A 14,663-nucleotide genomic window follows, 5' to 3' on the forward strand; every position below is an offset into this window, starting at 1 on the left:
GACCACCAGGGGGCGCAATTCCCCGCCCCTCCCCACACCGACGTTACGTGACGTCGTCGCGAAGCGCCACGTCCGGCGTGTCCTCCCGGGCAGCCAATGAGGTGAAGGCGCGCGTGCGCTGCCGGTGGGCGCCGGGCGCGCGTCGCGGGCTGAGGCGGAGGGAGGGGGTAAGATGGCGGCGCCCGTCCTGCTCAGAGTGTCGGTGCCGCGATGGGAGCGGGTGGCTCGATCCGCCGTGTGTGCGGCCGGGATCCTGCTGTCACTGTACGCCTGTCACCTGGAGAGGGAGAAGGGACGAGATCTGCACTACCAGGCGTTGTGCGACCTCAGCGAGAGGGTCCGCTGCTCCGCCGCCATCACCTCCAGGTGAGGGGGAGAACGGCAGAGAGACCGGCCACAACGGGACGGGAACGGGGAGAAGGGGAAGGGCCGGGGGAGGGAATGAGATGTGGGGGGTGAGATGGGAACGGAGAGATGGGATGAGCGGGAGGAGGATGATAATGATAGTGATGGTGGTGATGATGATGATGATGATGATGAAGGCCTTCAGCCTGGAGAAGAGAAGGTTGCGGGGTGACCTCATTGCGGCCTTTCAATACCTGAAGGGAACCTATAACCAGGAGGGGAGTAAACTCTTGGAAAGAGCTGACAATAGCAGGACACGGGGAAATGGATTTAAGTTAAAAGAGGGAAGATTTAGGTTGGATGTGAGGGGGAAGTTCTTCACTAGGAGAGTGGTGAGGCCCTGGAACAGGCTGCCCAGGGAGGTTGTGGATGCCCCGTCCTTGGAGGTGTTCAAGGCCAGGTTGGACGGGGCCCTGGGCAACCTGATCTAGTAAAGGTGTATGTTTGGTGGCCCTGCCAGGCAGGGGGTTGGAACTACATGATCCTTGAGGTCCCTTCCAACCCGGGTCATTCTGTGATTCTATGAGGGCCTCGTGCTGTGCTGCCCGTTCCCGGCACTGTTTTAGGGCCGCATTGAGGCTATGGGGCAGCACCGGTGGGTGTGAGTCGGCCCGGGGCCCACACAGCACAGTGTGGTGTACGAGGTGTTAACGGCGAATCCAAAGTGCTTGTTCATCGTGCTGTTACCTGGGAGTGTGTAAATACGTGTGTGTGTGATGCACGGGAAGGGATTCATCGAGAGAGGAAAAGCTCTGCTCACATCTTGGCTTATCCTGTGGGATTCCCTGCAGTGATCAACGTGGCAGCTGTTTGCTGAAGGTCGATAGCAGGGCAGGGCTCAGCCTGCTGTAGGTGCAGGCTCTGCTGGGTATCGCTGTGCTGCAGGTCCGGCTGCCTTACAGCCTCAGCTGTGTTTCAGCTGGAGGAATGAGGTGACTGCAGAGCGATGCAGGCTGCTCTGTGTGCAAACAAAGACATACAAGCACGTACATGGGTGGACAGCTGAGAATGAGAGAGTTGGGGTCCTTCAGCAAATGGATGTAGTGAGCACTTCCCTTTTATTTGTTGTGCCTTCAGTCGGATGAATCCTTGAATGTTACGTGGGTTTATCAGGTTTCTTCTTTCTCAGTCATCCCACTCCATACACAGGTATTGCCATAGCAAAGTGGTGGAGAGATGTGAGTGACCTGCTGATGTGGATGCTGGTTGGTTTGTATAGATGAAACATACGTGGAAATCCTTCTGCTGAAATCGGTTCTGTGTGTTGAGTTACAGAGAGATGAATCCGCTGCTGTCTGGAAGGAGGCTGCTGTGGCTGAGTGAGGGCTGTGCCTTTGCCTTTCATTCTGTGGTCAGATGATGTTTAATTTGTGAAGGTGGTTGTTCATGGTGCTGCTTCAGAGTGGTCCAAACACCAGCAGTTTCAATCTAAACAGAAAGAGGACTTCAATACGCTCGCATGGTAACTTCAACTTGTAAATGAGCATTAGGTGTGGGCTGCTGAGGTTAAACCAAGTGAGTATTGTCAGTAATTCACAGTCATTCACCGCCACCATAGAGGTGAGAGGAGGATAATGGGGGTTTCTGAGCCCCCTGTTGTGGTCTGTTCTGTTCTTGGTCCTTCAGGGATTGTTGTTACTGTAAGGAGTGCCCTTGAGATGGGGAATTTCAAATAGCAGATTTAATGTATGTTTACCGAGCGCTTTGCAAAAGCAAAATGGTTATAATCAGAAATAGCTAAAGATATAATTAGAGAATAATGCTGGGTAATTATAGCATTGGTTAGTAATGCCGTGGTAAGACCTGTCAGTACTTCAGTGCAGGAGTTTTAAATAACAATCTGAGTGTTTGGGGATAAGATCCACAAAGATCTGACTTGAAATCTCCCCAGCAGTTGCTAGGAGAGCCCTGCTTAGCGACTGAAGTATTGCAAATGTCAGGGTAGCTCTGGTGGTAATGGAAACAGGTGGTAAGAAGAGTTTGTGGGGAAGGAGCATGCGAGTTCTGTGCAGTCAAACCATATTTGGAGAGGAATGTGCTTTCAGCTGTGTACGGCCACAGGCCAGAAAGGGATATTCCTTTAAAATCAAGACGAGAGGGCAGGCTATGAACCTTTGAAGGAAGGATAACAGTGGAAGAAATTAACCCGACTCTCTGTGCTGCCACAGCATCCCTTCCATCAGTCGCTCTCCTCTCCCCCTCCAATGCGGTGCCTCTCGTTGCTGCCACAATGAGAAACTTCATTCCTAGGAGGAAATTCAGACTTCACCTGGGTAATAGGATTTCAGGTGTGCTGTTCCAGCTTTCTGGTATGCAGCGTGTAGCTCTGGACTCTTCTCATTGAGCTTTCTCAGTGATGGTTGCACAGCTGGTCGTGTGATTTGTTTCTGCAGAGTTAAAGGGGTGACACAGGTGCATGCACAGCTTCCTTCAGTCGTGTGACTTAAGGCAGGTTTGTTAATGGGAGCAATGGGACCTGGAAGGTCAAAATGGTCACATTGCCAGTGATGGCTCCAGCAGGGGATGGAACTTGGATAAAGCACAGTCATGGTATTGGTGTTAACGTGAATTGTATAGGATAATTGGAATAAACTGGTGTATTTTTTCTTTGAGCTCAGTTGGTTTGGAACTCAGTGCTGGTCTTTGGGGAGGATTTTTTTTTTCCTCTAATAAGCTGTTGTTATTCCCAACTCTTGTTTCTGAGCCAAACCTGATATTGGCACAAGGATGAGGAAAGATGTTGTGAAGATTAACAGCACGCAGAGGGAGGAGCATGGGAAATCTGCTATCGGAGACTGACTCATGCAGAAGATTATAGAGGAGAGAGAGCTTCCCAGTGTCCCTTATTATTCTGAACGCTCGTGGTCAGGTGTGTCTCAGGCTTTTATCATGAGGTGGTTTGGAAAGAAAAACAGCTGTGGACTATATAGTGGTCACTGCCGTTATCTAAGTGGTGATAAGACATAGGGAATAGAAATGCTTTCCTTTGGCAGTTGCTGTGGATGTTGTAAGTGAATTGATCTCTTGTGTCTGAGAAAAATGAAGTGGTAAGAATGGCTTTACTTATAATGAAGCCGGCTGGTAGCAGCTCCTGACACATCTTTTCCTTTTTGCTGGTATAGTGGCTTCACAGAGGAAATCAAACTAACAGACATGTCAGGTTGGATAGTGATAGGGCTTGAAATGAAACACAGCACTGAGTAGCAATGGAGATGCTGGGCTCCTTGCTTTGCTCTTTGCTGTGCCGTGGAGATTTGGGTCCTGTGGCCGCTGCTGCTTTCTCTTCATTGATTTAAGGCACCTGCAGGGCCCAGCAAATTAACGGCTGGCTTTTATTGAAGGAAGCATTGTAGCCCAGAATACGTTAATGCTGTAACAGCTTTAATACAGCCTCAGGATAACTGGCATGAATGGGCAATAACATGGCACTGTACCTTCAGCTGTGTGTGTAGCTTTCAACCAGCTGTGCAGGGGGTTGGGTTCAGTGTTTGTCTCTACCTTTAGCCAACTTACTCAGAGTTTCAAGTATGTGTTCATCTGGCCATAGTTCGATAGATGATGTTTTAGGGGTTTCCTGTTCAAAGCTTCATGCTGACGTGTTGCTTTGTTGTCTTGTGATGTAGCACTTCAGTGCTGCGATGCCTGAGTCCAACTGCACTGCTGCATCTTCCCTTTTAATGCAAGTTCCTCCTGTCCCAGCATCTTTCTAGTGCTCTACCCACAGCAAATGTTTCATTGTGTTTGAAGTTGACAGTTGCAGTTGTTAGTGACTGTGGTCAGGGATGGTGCAGGTAGTGCTGTGCTTGTCTGCTCACTCCTGGTCGCTTTGTGTCATTCTGTGCGTCTTTGTTAGGCAGTAATTTCTTTAATCTGAGCCACATTGTTGTTTTTGTCAGGCGTATTTGATTCTGCATGGGGAAAAGATCAAGTTTGATTGAACTGCTGAAGGGTTGTATGTGCAAACAGGGCTCTGCCAGGACTGGAGCGTGCTGGATTCCACTGGGTGAGGCTGGAGGAGACGAGCTGGGAGGGGCTGCAGGGACTGCAGGAACTGCTGGTGATGTGAATTTCATCTCATGCTTTAGTGTAAAAGGGGTGAATTCACATTGAGAGTGGTGTAATGTGCCATGGTGGGCGCACATCTGTGAACATACAGATAGTGTGAATAACCAGTTCATCCATGCACTCTGCTTGCAGGTCGTTAAGTGCTCCCTGTTCCAGGCTGGGTTCATCTGGATGCTGAGGTTTTCTGCATCATCTTTGTGATACAGAGCTGAAGGATGTATAGGACAAAGTCTGAGCTGATGATGGTGAATGTGGCCGATAGATTTAAATGTGAAATGAAGAATCAAGATTGTGGAGCACTCTTGGCAAGCTTACAAATAGGGATTTTTAATCTCCTTACTTGTGGGTTTTAATTGGAGGCTTTTACTTAATTTATTACAATTATTGGAGTGGCCTAAATGACCTTGTAACAATAAACTGGGCTTAATCCGAAATCCTCTAGTGAGGCTGTAAAGAAGCTGCACCAGAGTTCCTTCCCATTGCTTGGCATTAAAACGCTCCATATCCTTTGACCTTTACATCAGCTTTTGGCTGAAGGTGAGGTGTGAGCACAGGGCAGCTCTGCTCCCCTCCTTGGAGCTTTCACTCTGTGCTGTCACTTATCTCAGAGGTCGGGTGGCATTTAAGGAAGTGAACTTAGCACTTGTGAAGTATAGGATTACTTCTTTTTGTAAGTAAATGATCTGAATTGGTTTCTGGACAGTCATAGTGGAACGACTGGATTTCAATGAGGTGATGCTACTCAAAAACCAGGTGTTGGCTTCTTTACTTAAAGTTCTCTGAAAATAGCATTGGTTTGTTCGTTCTTGTTTGCCCTTCTCGTTACAGCAAACCTAAACACTGGGAGAGAACAGTGCTGGGAAAAGCTGCTGCTGCTGCTGCTGCACCAATCTCCACGTTCTCAGGTTTTCACTCACTTGTGCCATTTGATAACATTAGCCCCTCAAAGTGTGGCAGCATTATCAAGATATCTGGGAGAATATCAGCTGCACGAGTGTGTGTGCCCTGTTCTGGGCACCTCCAATGACAGGGACGTGGTGTTGAGGCCACCTGGGCTTCACCTGACCTAGGCTGGTTATTGTCATGCCAACATGAACATGCAGCACTTGGTTCCTCTCCTGCCATGAGAGCTAAGGATTGCCAAGTGAAACTGAGGTGATTTGGGATCTCAGTGCTGGAGGATGTCACAGAGGTCAGAAGGATGCACTCAGAATGGGCTGGGGGCATCCAGTAAGTTCTGGAATGCAGAGGATGTTCGTAATAGTGAATAGAGGTAATGATTGAGCAGCACCTGGTTTAATGGAGGTACGACACCAGTGGATCAAGATGACCTTATTTCTAACTGAGGAAGAAAAGAAGTATCAAGTGCATAGAAATATTGCTTTAAACTTTCAATACAATGAGCTCTGTCAGTGTCAGAAACCAAAAGGGGCTGTTTAGAGGGGGGATAATGACTTTCAAGACTTCTGGTAGAAGGAATATATAGTGTGAATAAAAATCACTGTCCTATTCTGTTTTAGATGCTGGGAAAGCACACGAACGTGGCTTTGTCTTGGATTTCTTGGATCCATGTGCTGAAAAATGGAGGATCTTTTTAAGAGCTTTCAAAGTTAGAACTGCAAATGAAAGCTGAGGCAGGCTGTGTGGATGGAGCTGCCGTCACAGGTAGCTGAGACACACAGTAAGACATCCTTGAGGTCTACCTTAGGACTTCCTTGATGTCGGTTCAGATCAGTGTGCAGTTTGTTTTCCTTTGTAACAGCAGTGAAACTTGGGTGTGGTAAAAGCAGGTTTACCATGTGTGCTCATCATTGCCATGAATCACACAGGCGGCTTCAGCCTTGTTTCCCCAGCAGAGCCCATGGGTGCCAGGAAGTCACCAACGTTCATCTGTGGTTTCAGCTGCTGTGCAAACTGCAATCAATGCACTGCAGCTCACTCCAATACAAACACCAGACTTATAAGAACTATTTATAAGTTAAACGCTTTGTAAGAAAGATGAGTTCCCTAGAGAACCCTGAGCAATTTGTAACCTTTGTCCTTGGTTAAGTTTTTATTGATGTTTAATTTCTTTTCTCCCCCCTGTGAGCACTGCAGTCTGTCTCCTGGTTCTGTTTGCTGTGTGATTTTAGGCTTTGGGTTATCACACACAGATCAGGGGTAGTGGCTGGGATTTAGGTGTGAGAAGGAAGGTTTTATCACAGTCTCTGCTCCAACTGCTTGCATGCTGACTTGGTTCATAGCACGTTTTGGCAGCTTTTAGGAGCTGTGTGGGAACAAGGGAATGATTGAGCCTCTTCAGTAGAAAACTTTGGCAAAGCTTCCTCACAATTTAAACCTCATCAAGCTAAAAAGGTGTTTTGTGTCTTAAGCTCCAGGCTTCCCAGCCACCTGAAGTTGTGTGGGATGAGATTGGAGCTGAACTCTGCAGGCTGAAATGCAATAAACGATGTCCTTAAAGCAGCCACGGGGCCCATGAGGTCCTTAATGAACTTGTGCTTGTGGTTAAAGCTTTTACCACACTGTGACCTTCTTGTGGCTCTGGACGCATCATCATGTGGAGACACTGACTGTTGGGCAGGGTTTGAACTCATTATCTTTCCATTAGGAACAATTTATTAACTTCCAGAATAACCCTAGGATCAGAACCTTCAGTCTTTTCTGTGCTGGGTTGGAGCTTTAAATTGGTGCAGAGGTTTCACTTCAGTCATTGACAGGACTCGAGACCAAAAGTTTGGTGGTTTTCCCTTTTTCCATGTGTGCAGTAAGAACTGCTAGGAATCAGAGCATAATTCTGGTCAGTGTCCCGGAAAGAAATGCACAGGACAGTTACTGAGCTTGAGTTAAAATGATAAATTTGATTTTGCTTTGAAAACATTGCACAAATGGCTTTGAGGTGATGCGGTGTCTTGGAGCTGTTGTGTTTATTGCGGCACCTTTCTCATGTAGGAAGCTGTGGTGGTGTCAGATCTACAGTGATCTGCATCAGCAGTGTTGTTATATGTGGAGAGCAAACTTTGCTTTGTCTAGATGTAGAAACTGCCCTTCTGTTGGCACAGATGAAGCACACAAGGTTAGTTACTGAGTGCTGCCATTATCATGGAGCTGGAGATGAAGGGAGCATCCATCCAACTCTTGTAGTGGAGCAAACTGCTGGAGGAAGAAAGTATTTATTTGGTAAATGAGCTTTGAATTACAACCCAAGGAAGCAGAGCTGGAGTTTGGTGAAGCTGCAGCTTTGTGAGCTTCATAGCTCTTGGTGTATCAAATAACTTCCATCAGCAGTATGTGGGATAAAGTTATACCTGGAGCACAGCCTATTGCAGGCTGCTTGGAGGTACCCTGATCTTCATATGGGATGCCGTGTCATGTTGGGATATATGTAACTTCTTAATTTCTTTTTCCTCGACAGTGATGAGTTGAAAATACTGATGCAAAGCAATAGGTGCCCATATACAAATTAATGTTTCATTGTTTTTACAGATGGGGTCGAGGATTTGGTCTGTTGGGTTCCATCTTTGGAAAGGACAGTGCAATAAATCAGTCCAACAGTGTTTTTGGGCTCGTGTTTTATATACTACAAATGCTACTTGGTAAGTATTAATTCGGTTTATATAACAGGTCTGTGGTGATAAGAGGAGCATGTTATGCATTGCACAGTCTGCAAGAGACCAGATAAAATGCAAGGGATTTCTTTTTAGCTGTCTTATGCTACATCTGTGCAGAGGGCTTAAAAGCCCAAATGCTAACAAGAGCAATCTTACTTTCTCCTGCTGTTGTTAATGATGTTGCACTGGTATTTTCACTTAGATGCCGTTAGCATTGTGTTGAGGGTAGAAAAGAGAGGAAAGAGAAATGGAATTTGGAAGTTTTGCAGGAGTAATATGGGCAGCATGCGATGTAACAGTGTGTGCATGGCTTTGGAACTGCACCGTGCTGCAGCTGGTTATGCGGGCAGCCGTACTTTGACCAACCTGTAACTTTCCCATAATTCAGCAATATGGAAGATGCTAAATGCAACATGCTTCTCACCAAAGGGTTGTTGTACAGAATGTAGCAGCTCTCTCCCAGTAGTGATTTGTCAGCCATCTTGAGCTCGTGGTACATTAAACCGACTTTTATGTAATACAGACTTGCTGAGCAGCCTTGAGCTGGAACTGCAGTGCTTTGTGCTTTGTGGAAGGTGGAAGGAGAGCAGCAGTAGTAACTCTTTCTCTCTTGTTGCAGGTATGACAGCAAGTGCAGTAGCAGCTCTAATCCTCATGACATCCTCCATAGTGTCTGTAGTAGGGTCCTTGTACTTGGCGTACATTCTGTACTTCGTGCTGAAGGAATTTTGCATTGTCTGCGTCATCACATATTTGCTGAACTTCATTCTCTTTATCATCAACTACAAACGACTAGTTTATTTGAACGAGGCCTGGAAACGGCAGCTCCAACCCAAACAGGAGTAGCGCCCGTTCGAACTTGTGACTGACAGCCTGAAGACCCAACTTCCATTAAGTTTATTTTGCAGTAATTTTTTATTCTCCATATCAGACGCTTTCCCTGAGATTCATAACTGAATTTTTAATTAGAAATTGGAAGGGGCCCTAGATTATTATTATTATTTTTTTGGTGTGCTAATCTTCAATTTAAATGTGGTTTTGAAAGAAAGCTGTAAAGCAATCAAAGACAAGCTTTAACTTTACTTTGAAGGAGTTCTAGCCACAGCAAAACCTAGACTCTCTCCTCCCCCTCCACTTGTAAAGTGGGTAACACTTGCTATAAAATATCCTGTATATAAATTCAGGTATAACGAGATGTGATCATGACATTAAATATTCTAGAATAGCATTATGATATTTAATGTTGCCATGTTTACAGTCTGTGTATTACATTCTTTTTTTTTCTAGCTGATGGACTTAACGATTTGAGTAGGACTTACGCTGTAAATAAAACTAGAAATCTTGGTTTCATCCCTGGAGAACTCACTGTACAATCAGTTTTGTTAGCCTAGGAGCTTTCGGAGCGTTCAGCTAACACTCAACTGATGTGATGGAAGAAGTGACCTCTGTGGAGCACCGTGTTGGGGCACTCACTGCTGGTGCTTTCACAAAATGACGGTTGGGTTTGGTTCCATTTCCCTTGTTCCCTATTGAAAATGGAATTAAAGCTGAAACCTGAAGTGTGTTCATTAAGCCACAATTTCATTCATTTCTGTACAGAATGAAAATAGCTCAGTGTGGTCGATAGAAAGTTGCCACCAGGATATGAGATACAGTGTGGGCTCTCGGTGTATCAAAGAGTGCTCTTGTTCCTCGCAGTGCTGTTTCATTTTGAATTGCGGTCAAACAGGCAGTGTTACTAACGTGTGATGTTCTATGAATGCTGCAGTATAGGATTGCAATCTGCAGTGGAAACCACTGACTGAGCGGGATAACCAAGCAGTGCTCCGAATAAGCAGATACTGAATTGATCTTTGTCAGGATCTTTGGTTTGTGCTATATTGGGAAGTGAACTTTAGGCCTGACACACACAAGATCCTTTGGAAGGGCAATCTGTTTGGTGGGATAAGTAAACGTGCTCCTGAAATGGAAATCTGATGCAGCGCTATCATTGCTCTTTCTAATAACTAATTAAAAAAAAAAATAATTAAACTGCAGATTTAAACAAAGGAACAAAATTGTAATGCTGTTTCTGCTCGCAGTATTCTGAAGCCGAATGTTAAAAGTGCCTTCTGTCTTAAAATCTTAAACCAAATACTTAGTGTTGAACTTGGCAGACAGAAGTGTCCTTGCTTTAAAAGTGAACAAACAAACAAAAGCCCCAGCGAATTTGCTGGGACACAGAGAAGTATTAAGAAACCTATTTTAGTTTTTAGACTGAGAAGTGGTAGCAATACTAAACCCATGTGATAGGAAGTCAGTGACACCATTTGGAAAAGTGAAACGCTTGTGTTTGGAACTCTGTGACACCAGAATATTCAGCTACGTTCTGTAATTGGTGCTGTGCTGCTTTTTGCCCTTGTCAGCTTCTAAATACAAAGAATTCCAACTGCGTACCTGTTTATTTAAAGAATGAGTTTAACTAATCTTAGGATTGTTTCTTAAACATGAATGTCAGAAAGACACTTACGTTGTATGGCTAAGTGGATTACAAACACTAAGATGCTGAGGATGAACTTGACTGTGAAACATACAGTATTCAGTAGAGAAAATAGAGTTTTTAGGTTGAATTCACAAAATAGTATTTGCTACTGAAGTAATTATCTGGTTTGTATCAAGGATGTAGGTGGAAACTGCTTTTATGTATAGAGTTCTGTGGTATGAGTAACATCTGTTGCATGTAACACTAAATTACTTGTCCCTCTTGTCTAACGGTTTTAGACAATTCATTAAATGCATTTTGTATTGACCAGAGTATAGTTAAAGCTTGTCTTGATGTTTAGTTCTGTCTCTCAAATGCCTTGAACTCTGACATGAGAGGAGTGAATGATGCTGAACTGGTCCCTCAAGGCTTTCCTCTGTGCTCTTAGAAGCCTCGAGGCGGTATCACCAGTATCACTGGTTCATATGTTGTATGGATTTATTTCAGTGCATTCCTGTGATCCACACTAACGGATCTTTCCATTGAAGGAAGAGGTGAACGTGTGCTGCCTGACACGGTTAGTCGCAATGCTAATAGCTCCGAGCAAGCAGCAACTGAGACAAGTGTAATCAATGATTACTTGGTCCAATTTTAGGGTGTAATGCACACCCAAGGGGAAAAAAACAAATAGGAACAAAGCCCCATCAGTGGGAAGTATCGGTGTTGACTAACTCACTGTGTCTTGTGCTTGTCTGTGTGGGCATAGTCTGTTAATTCAGTTTGTTTAGTAAAATTGTTTAGGGCCAGATTTTCAGCAGTCCTGTCTGCAGTTCATGTCTGTGTGCACATAGGGGTCAAATGGGAAACCTGTTTGGTCTCTGGAAGAATTTGCCGCTGTACTTTGTGCACAGTCTTGCACATCTGATCCTAATTGTGAACTCTCTTGTCTTGTGTGCTTCTCTTGCAGTTCCTTTTTACTGGAAGCGATTTGCTAGAAATGGCCCTAACTCTTCTACTTTCTTATGCTTCAGAAATGCAGTTGGCCTGAATGAAGGGCACTTAATACTAGCAGTAAAAATTTGGACCTTTTTGCATCTGGATCTTTGACTTTTTCCTCGTTGCTACCAAGGATAGAAACAGCATATTTCTTCCAGTAAAATGGCTCAGATTGCCATTAGTAACGTGATAGAAATCAGAGGAGTGCTTCATGCAACTGTTCTCCTGCCTGCCACCCTCAGCCAGAACAAGTGTCATAGCAAAGATGTGATTTATATGAACTTAACGTTTATAAAACAAAGGGAAGTTTAGGGGATACAGTGGTACACCTAAATGCTAGTTAATAATACTTGGTCTGGCAGAGGGACAAGGGGAGACAGTTATACAGATGCTGGTTATATAAGGCTTCAACCCCGTGAGAATGGAGGGCGAAAAGATACAGTGGTTCTGGATTTGGGCTGCTGCCCTCAGCCCTGCCTGGCTCTCAAGCCCTGCAGGGAGGGGCTGATTCAAGGAAGAGCAACTTCATCCCAAAAGCTGTTTAGGAAGTAAACATTCCTGAAATCCTCTTACTGTAAGGTACTTGAAACTCTTAAGACCAAGTCTTGTTTAGGAAACAAGTGTTCTTTCTTACTGTAAAGTGTTTGCAATGCTAAGAAACGCCAACAAAACATTCCCTACCGCTTCCAATAGCTAACATGACAGCGAGTGTCTCTTAGCAGGAGATTTCAGCGTCCTGTAGTACGCGTTTGCCTTCTGCTGTACAGTCTGTGGATTGTTCAGAGATTGGTGAGGTGCTTCGGGCAGCGCCTGGGTCTCCTAATTCATACTGGTTAAATTTAAGGAGAGATCTAATAATTCAGATCTGCCAACATTGTTTAAATGTGATCTAGACAAAACTGGTCCAGAAAAGGTGAAGTATTCTGTTACCATAAAACCGTATTAAGCATGGCCTAAATATTAGGTGTGTGTTCTGTATAGTGTGTTCCATCAACTATTTATCACCAGTGCTTTAAACTCCAAACTAAACATCCCTTTAAATGGAGACATTGGGCAGATGTTCCTTTTATCGATATATAGATGGAGAGATTCTCTATTGCAGGCTTAGGATAAGATTTTGCTAACAGGTCAAACAAATGTAAATATGTACGAATTCTATTTGTTGCACATAACTTTTTGGTATATAAAAAAAAAAAATAAATGTAGAAATTACCTGTGGATGTCTTGCTGCAATCATTCTTATGCTGCATTCATGCAGTCCGAACATAAGAGCTTGAATGAACCCAATCAGAGGCCTTTATGGACTCAGTCTGAGCCTTAGAAACTGTTTTTAAAGTCAGTACTGTAATTTTGTTTCTCCTGATGTACCAAGTTGTGATCTCTGTCAAAGCAATTGTATGCTAGCAGTACAAGGGTGAAAGCACTTGGGTCCTCAGAGAACACTCTTGTATCAAACTTCTGCGGCTTCATTGCGTCTTGCTGGATGTTGTGTGCACATGAGTGTATAATGGTTGAGCAGCATTGAGCTGAGGCTTTACTGTTTACAGTTCTTTCAGTAACATGCAAAAAAACGTGAAGTGTGTTAATCAGTTCCTTCTTTCCTCGGTTCTTCAGGTATGTTTGAACTCCACTCTGACAGAATGACGGAGTATCTGGAAACTGCTGTTCATTTTTGTGGATCTGGGGGGACAGGGATGGTGGGGAGCAAGAATGGGAGCTTTGGGAGGAAGGGCTGGGTAGGTGGGTTGAGTTTACAATTGCACTGAGCTGTTGAGAACAAGCAGGAACTGAAAGTCTGAAGTGTGCGCTTTCCATACGTGTGGATATTAAACTTTGCATATGTTTCGTTGGACTGAATGGAAGGATAGCATTCTCTTCTGAAACCACAAGTCCTGTGTTTTATTGTAGCTATCTCAGCCCTGGTTTATAATGCATTATCAGTGTCAAATCTTGATCTGTATTTCGATGTGGCATGTTGGTATGTCATACCGTCTTGAAATAGGGAGGAGAATGGCTTGTAAAGAATCATCTAGAGGGTAAGAAGCTGAAACTGATTTTAAACGCTGGTAGTGGGCTTGAGTACACTATTCACACTTGTATCAGGTCACATCTGAGCAAGTGTCTTTCTAATAATGATAAACTTTTCTATTCTGGGTTTTTAGTTAATGAGAAGGTCTGTAAACCTAACACAGGTGTAACCATGATGAATGCTGGTATAGTGTGTTGTTTCTTTTTTCCCTAGAAGTTCATGTAAAAATGTTTTGAACTCTGCAGTAAACTTGTATGTGCTTGTTCTGCACCTGGCAATGGAAAGTGGCGCTGGTCTCTAATATTCTCATTCTTTAGATGTGACATTTGGCCACCACAAAAGAGCAAATTCTTTCTTGAGGTTCTAACAGAAAGACCAGTTATAGAAAAAGCAGGTATAGCAGCAGGTTCACACAGTATCAGTGAACCGGAGTAACAAAACCAGGACATTGTCCCAAAATTCAGTGGGCAGCTCCTACTTCTGTGGGTGCTGCTGCTCCCTGCGACCCTGCAGAAGCTGGTAGATTCTGGGCTCTTCTGTGAGTACAGGCACTACTTACTATAGCCTAAAATCTGGCCTTAGAGTCCTCTAAGACTGGTGTGCAGCCTAGAAGGGAAGTTAATATACATTACTGTCTAAAGTAGTATGTGCACATTAACTTACACATAATTCTACCCCAGAATGCTTCAGGCCCCTATCAAAAAGGCTTAAGATTTAATTTGCCCTCTAGAGTAATATTCCTATAGGACATAATAGAAATTTCACGTGAAGGAAGCTCTTCCATGCTGCAAGGTGAAGCTGCATCTAATTGTGGCAGTTCTGGTACTGTGATTAAATAGCTCTAAACAAAGTTCAGTTGATGTGGTACCTACCTATCCAACATATTCCACCTTGCTGCTGCGGTATGCGTTCCATACTGTATTGGAGTATGTTGGGTATCCTCATAGAACAAGCAGTTCACACGCTTCCTGAGCTGCTGTTAACTCTCAGAACTCCTCAGTCAGTTGCATGTGTTCTATCCAGGTTTAAACAAGAGAAATTACATAGTCAGTGCTACATGGACGATGTGCTGTGAGCTGAGTGGTAACAGTTAGGGAAG

The 14,663-nt window shown here is 44.4% G+C and overlaps 1 protein-coding gene across 1 annotated transcript; it reads left to right on the forward strand.

The window, feature by feature from the left end:
• Positions 1-43: 43 nt before the first annotated feature.
• On the forward strand, positions 44-10,872 carry VKORC1L1 (vitamin K epoxide reductase complex subunit 1 like 1). Its single transcript, XM_015880493.2, has 3 exons — positions 44-366; positions 7,954-8,063; positions 8,698-10,872. Exons 1-3 carry the CDS (start codon positions 173-175, stop codon positions 8,922-8,924), a joined length of 531 nt encoding a protein of 176 aa, XP_015735979.1. The 5' UTR covers positions 44-172; the 3' UTR covers positions 8,925-10,872.
• Positions 10,873-14,663: the final 3,791 nt, after the last annotated feature.

The sequence above is a fragment of the Coturnix japonica genome, chromosome 19, assembly GCF_001577835.2.
Source record: "Coturnix japonica isolate 7356 chromosome 19, Coturnix japonica 2.1, whole genome shotgun sequence".
In the NCBI taxonomy this organism is placed as follows: domain Eukaryota; kingdom Metazoa; phylum Chordata; class Aves; order Galliformes; family Phasianidae; genus Coturnix; species Coturnix japonica.

Bases quoted from the DNA above. Each gene is read 5' to 3' on its own strand.
- VKORC1L1 (XM_015880493.2), top strand. From the start codon at position 173: ATGGCGGCGCCCGTCCTGCTCAGAGTGTCGGTGCCGCGATGGGAGCGG. The intron at 367-7,953 runs GTGAGGGGGAGA...TTGTTTTTACAG, and splicing joins TCCGCCGCCATCACCTCCAG to ATGGGGTCGAGGATTTGGTC. The intron at 8,064-8,697 runs GTAAGTATTAAT...CTCTTGTTGCAG, and splicing joins TATACTACAAATGCTACTTG to GTATGACAGCAAGTGCAGTA.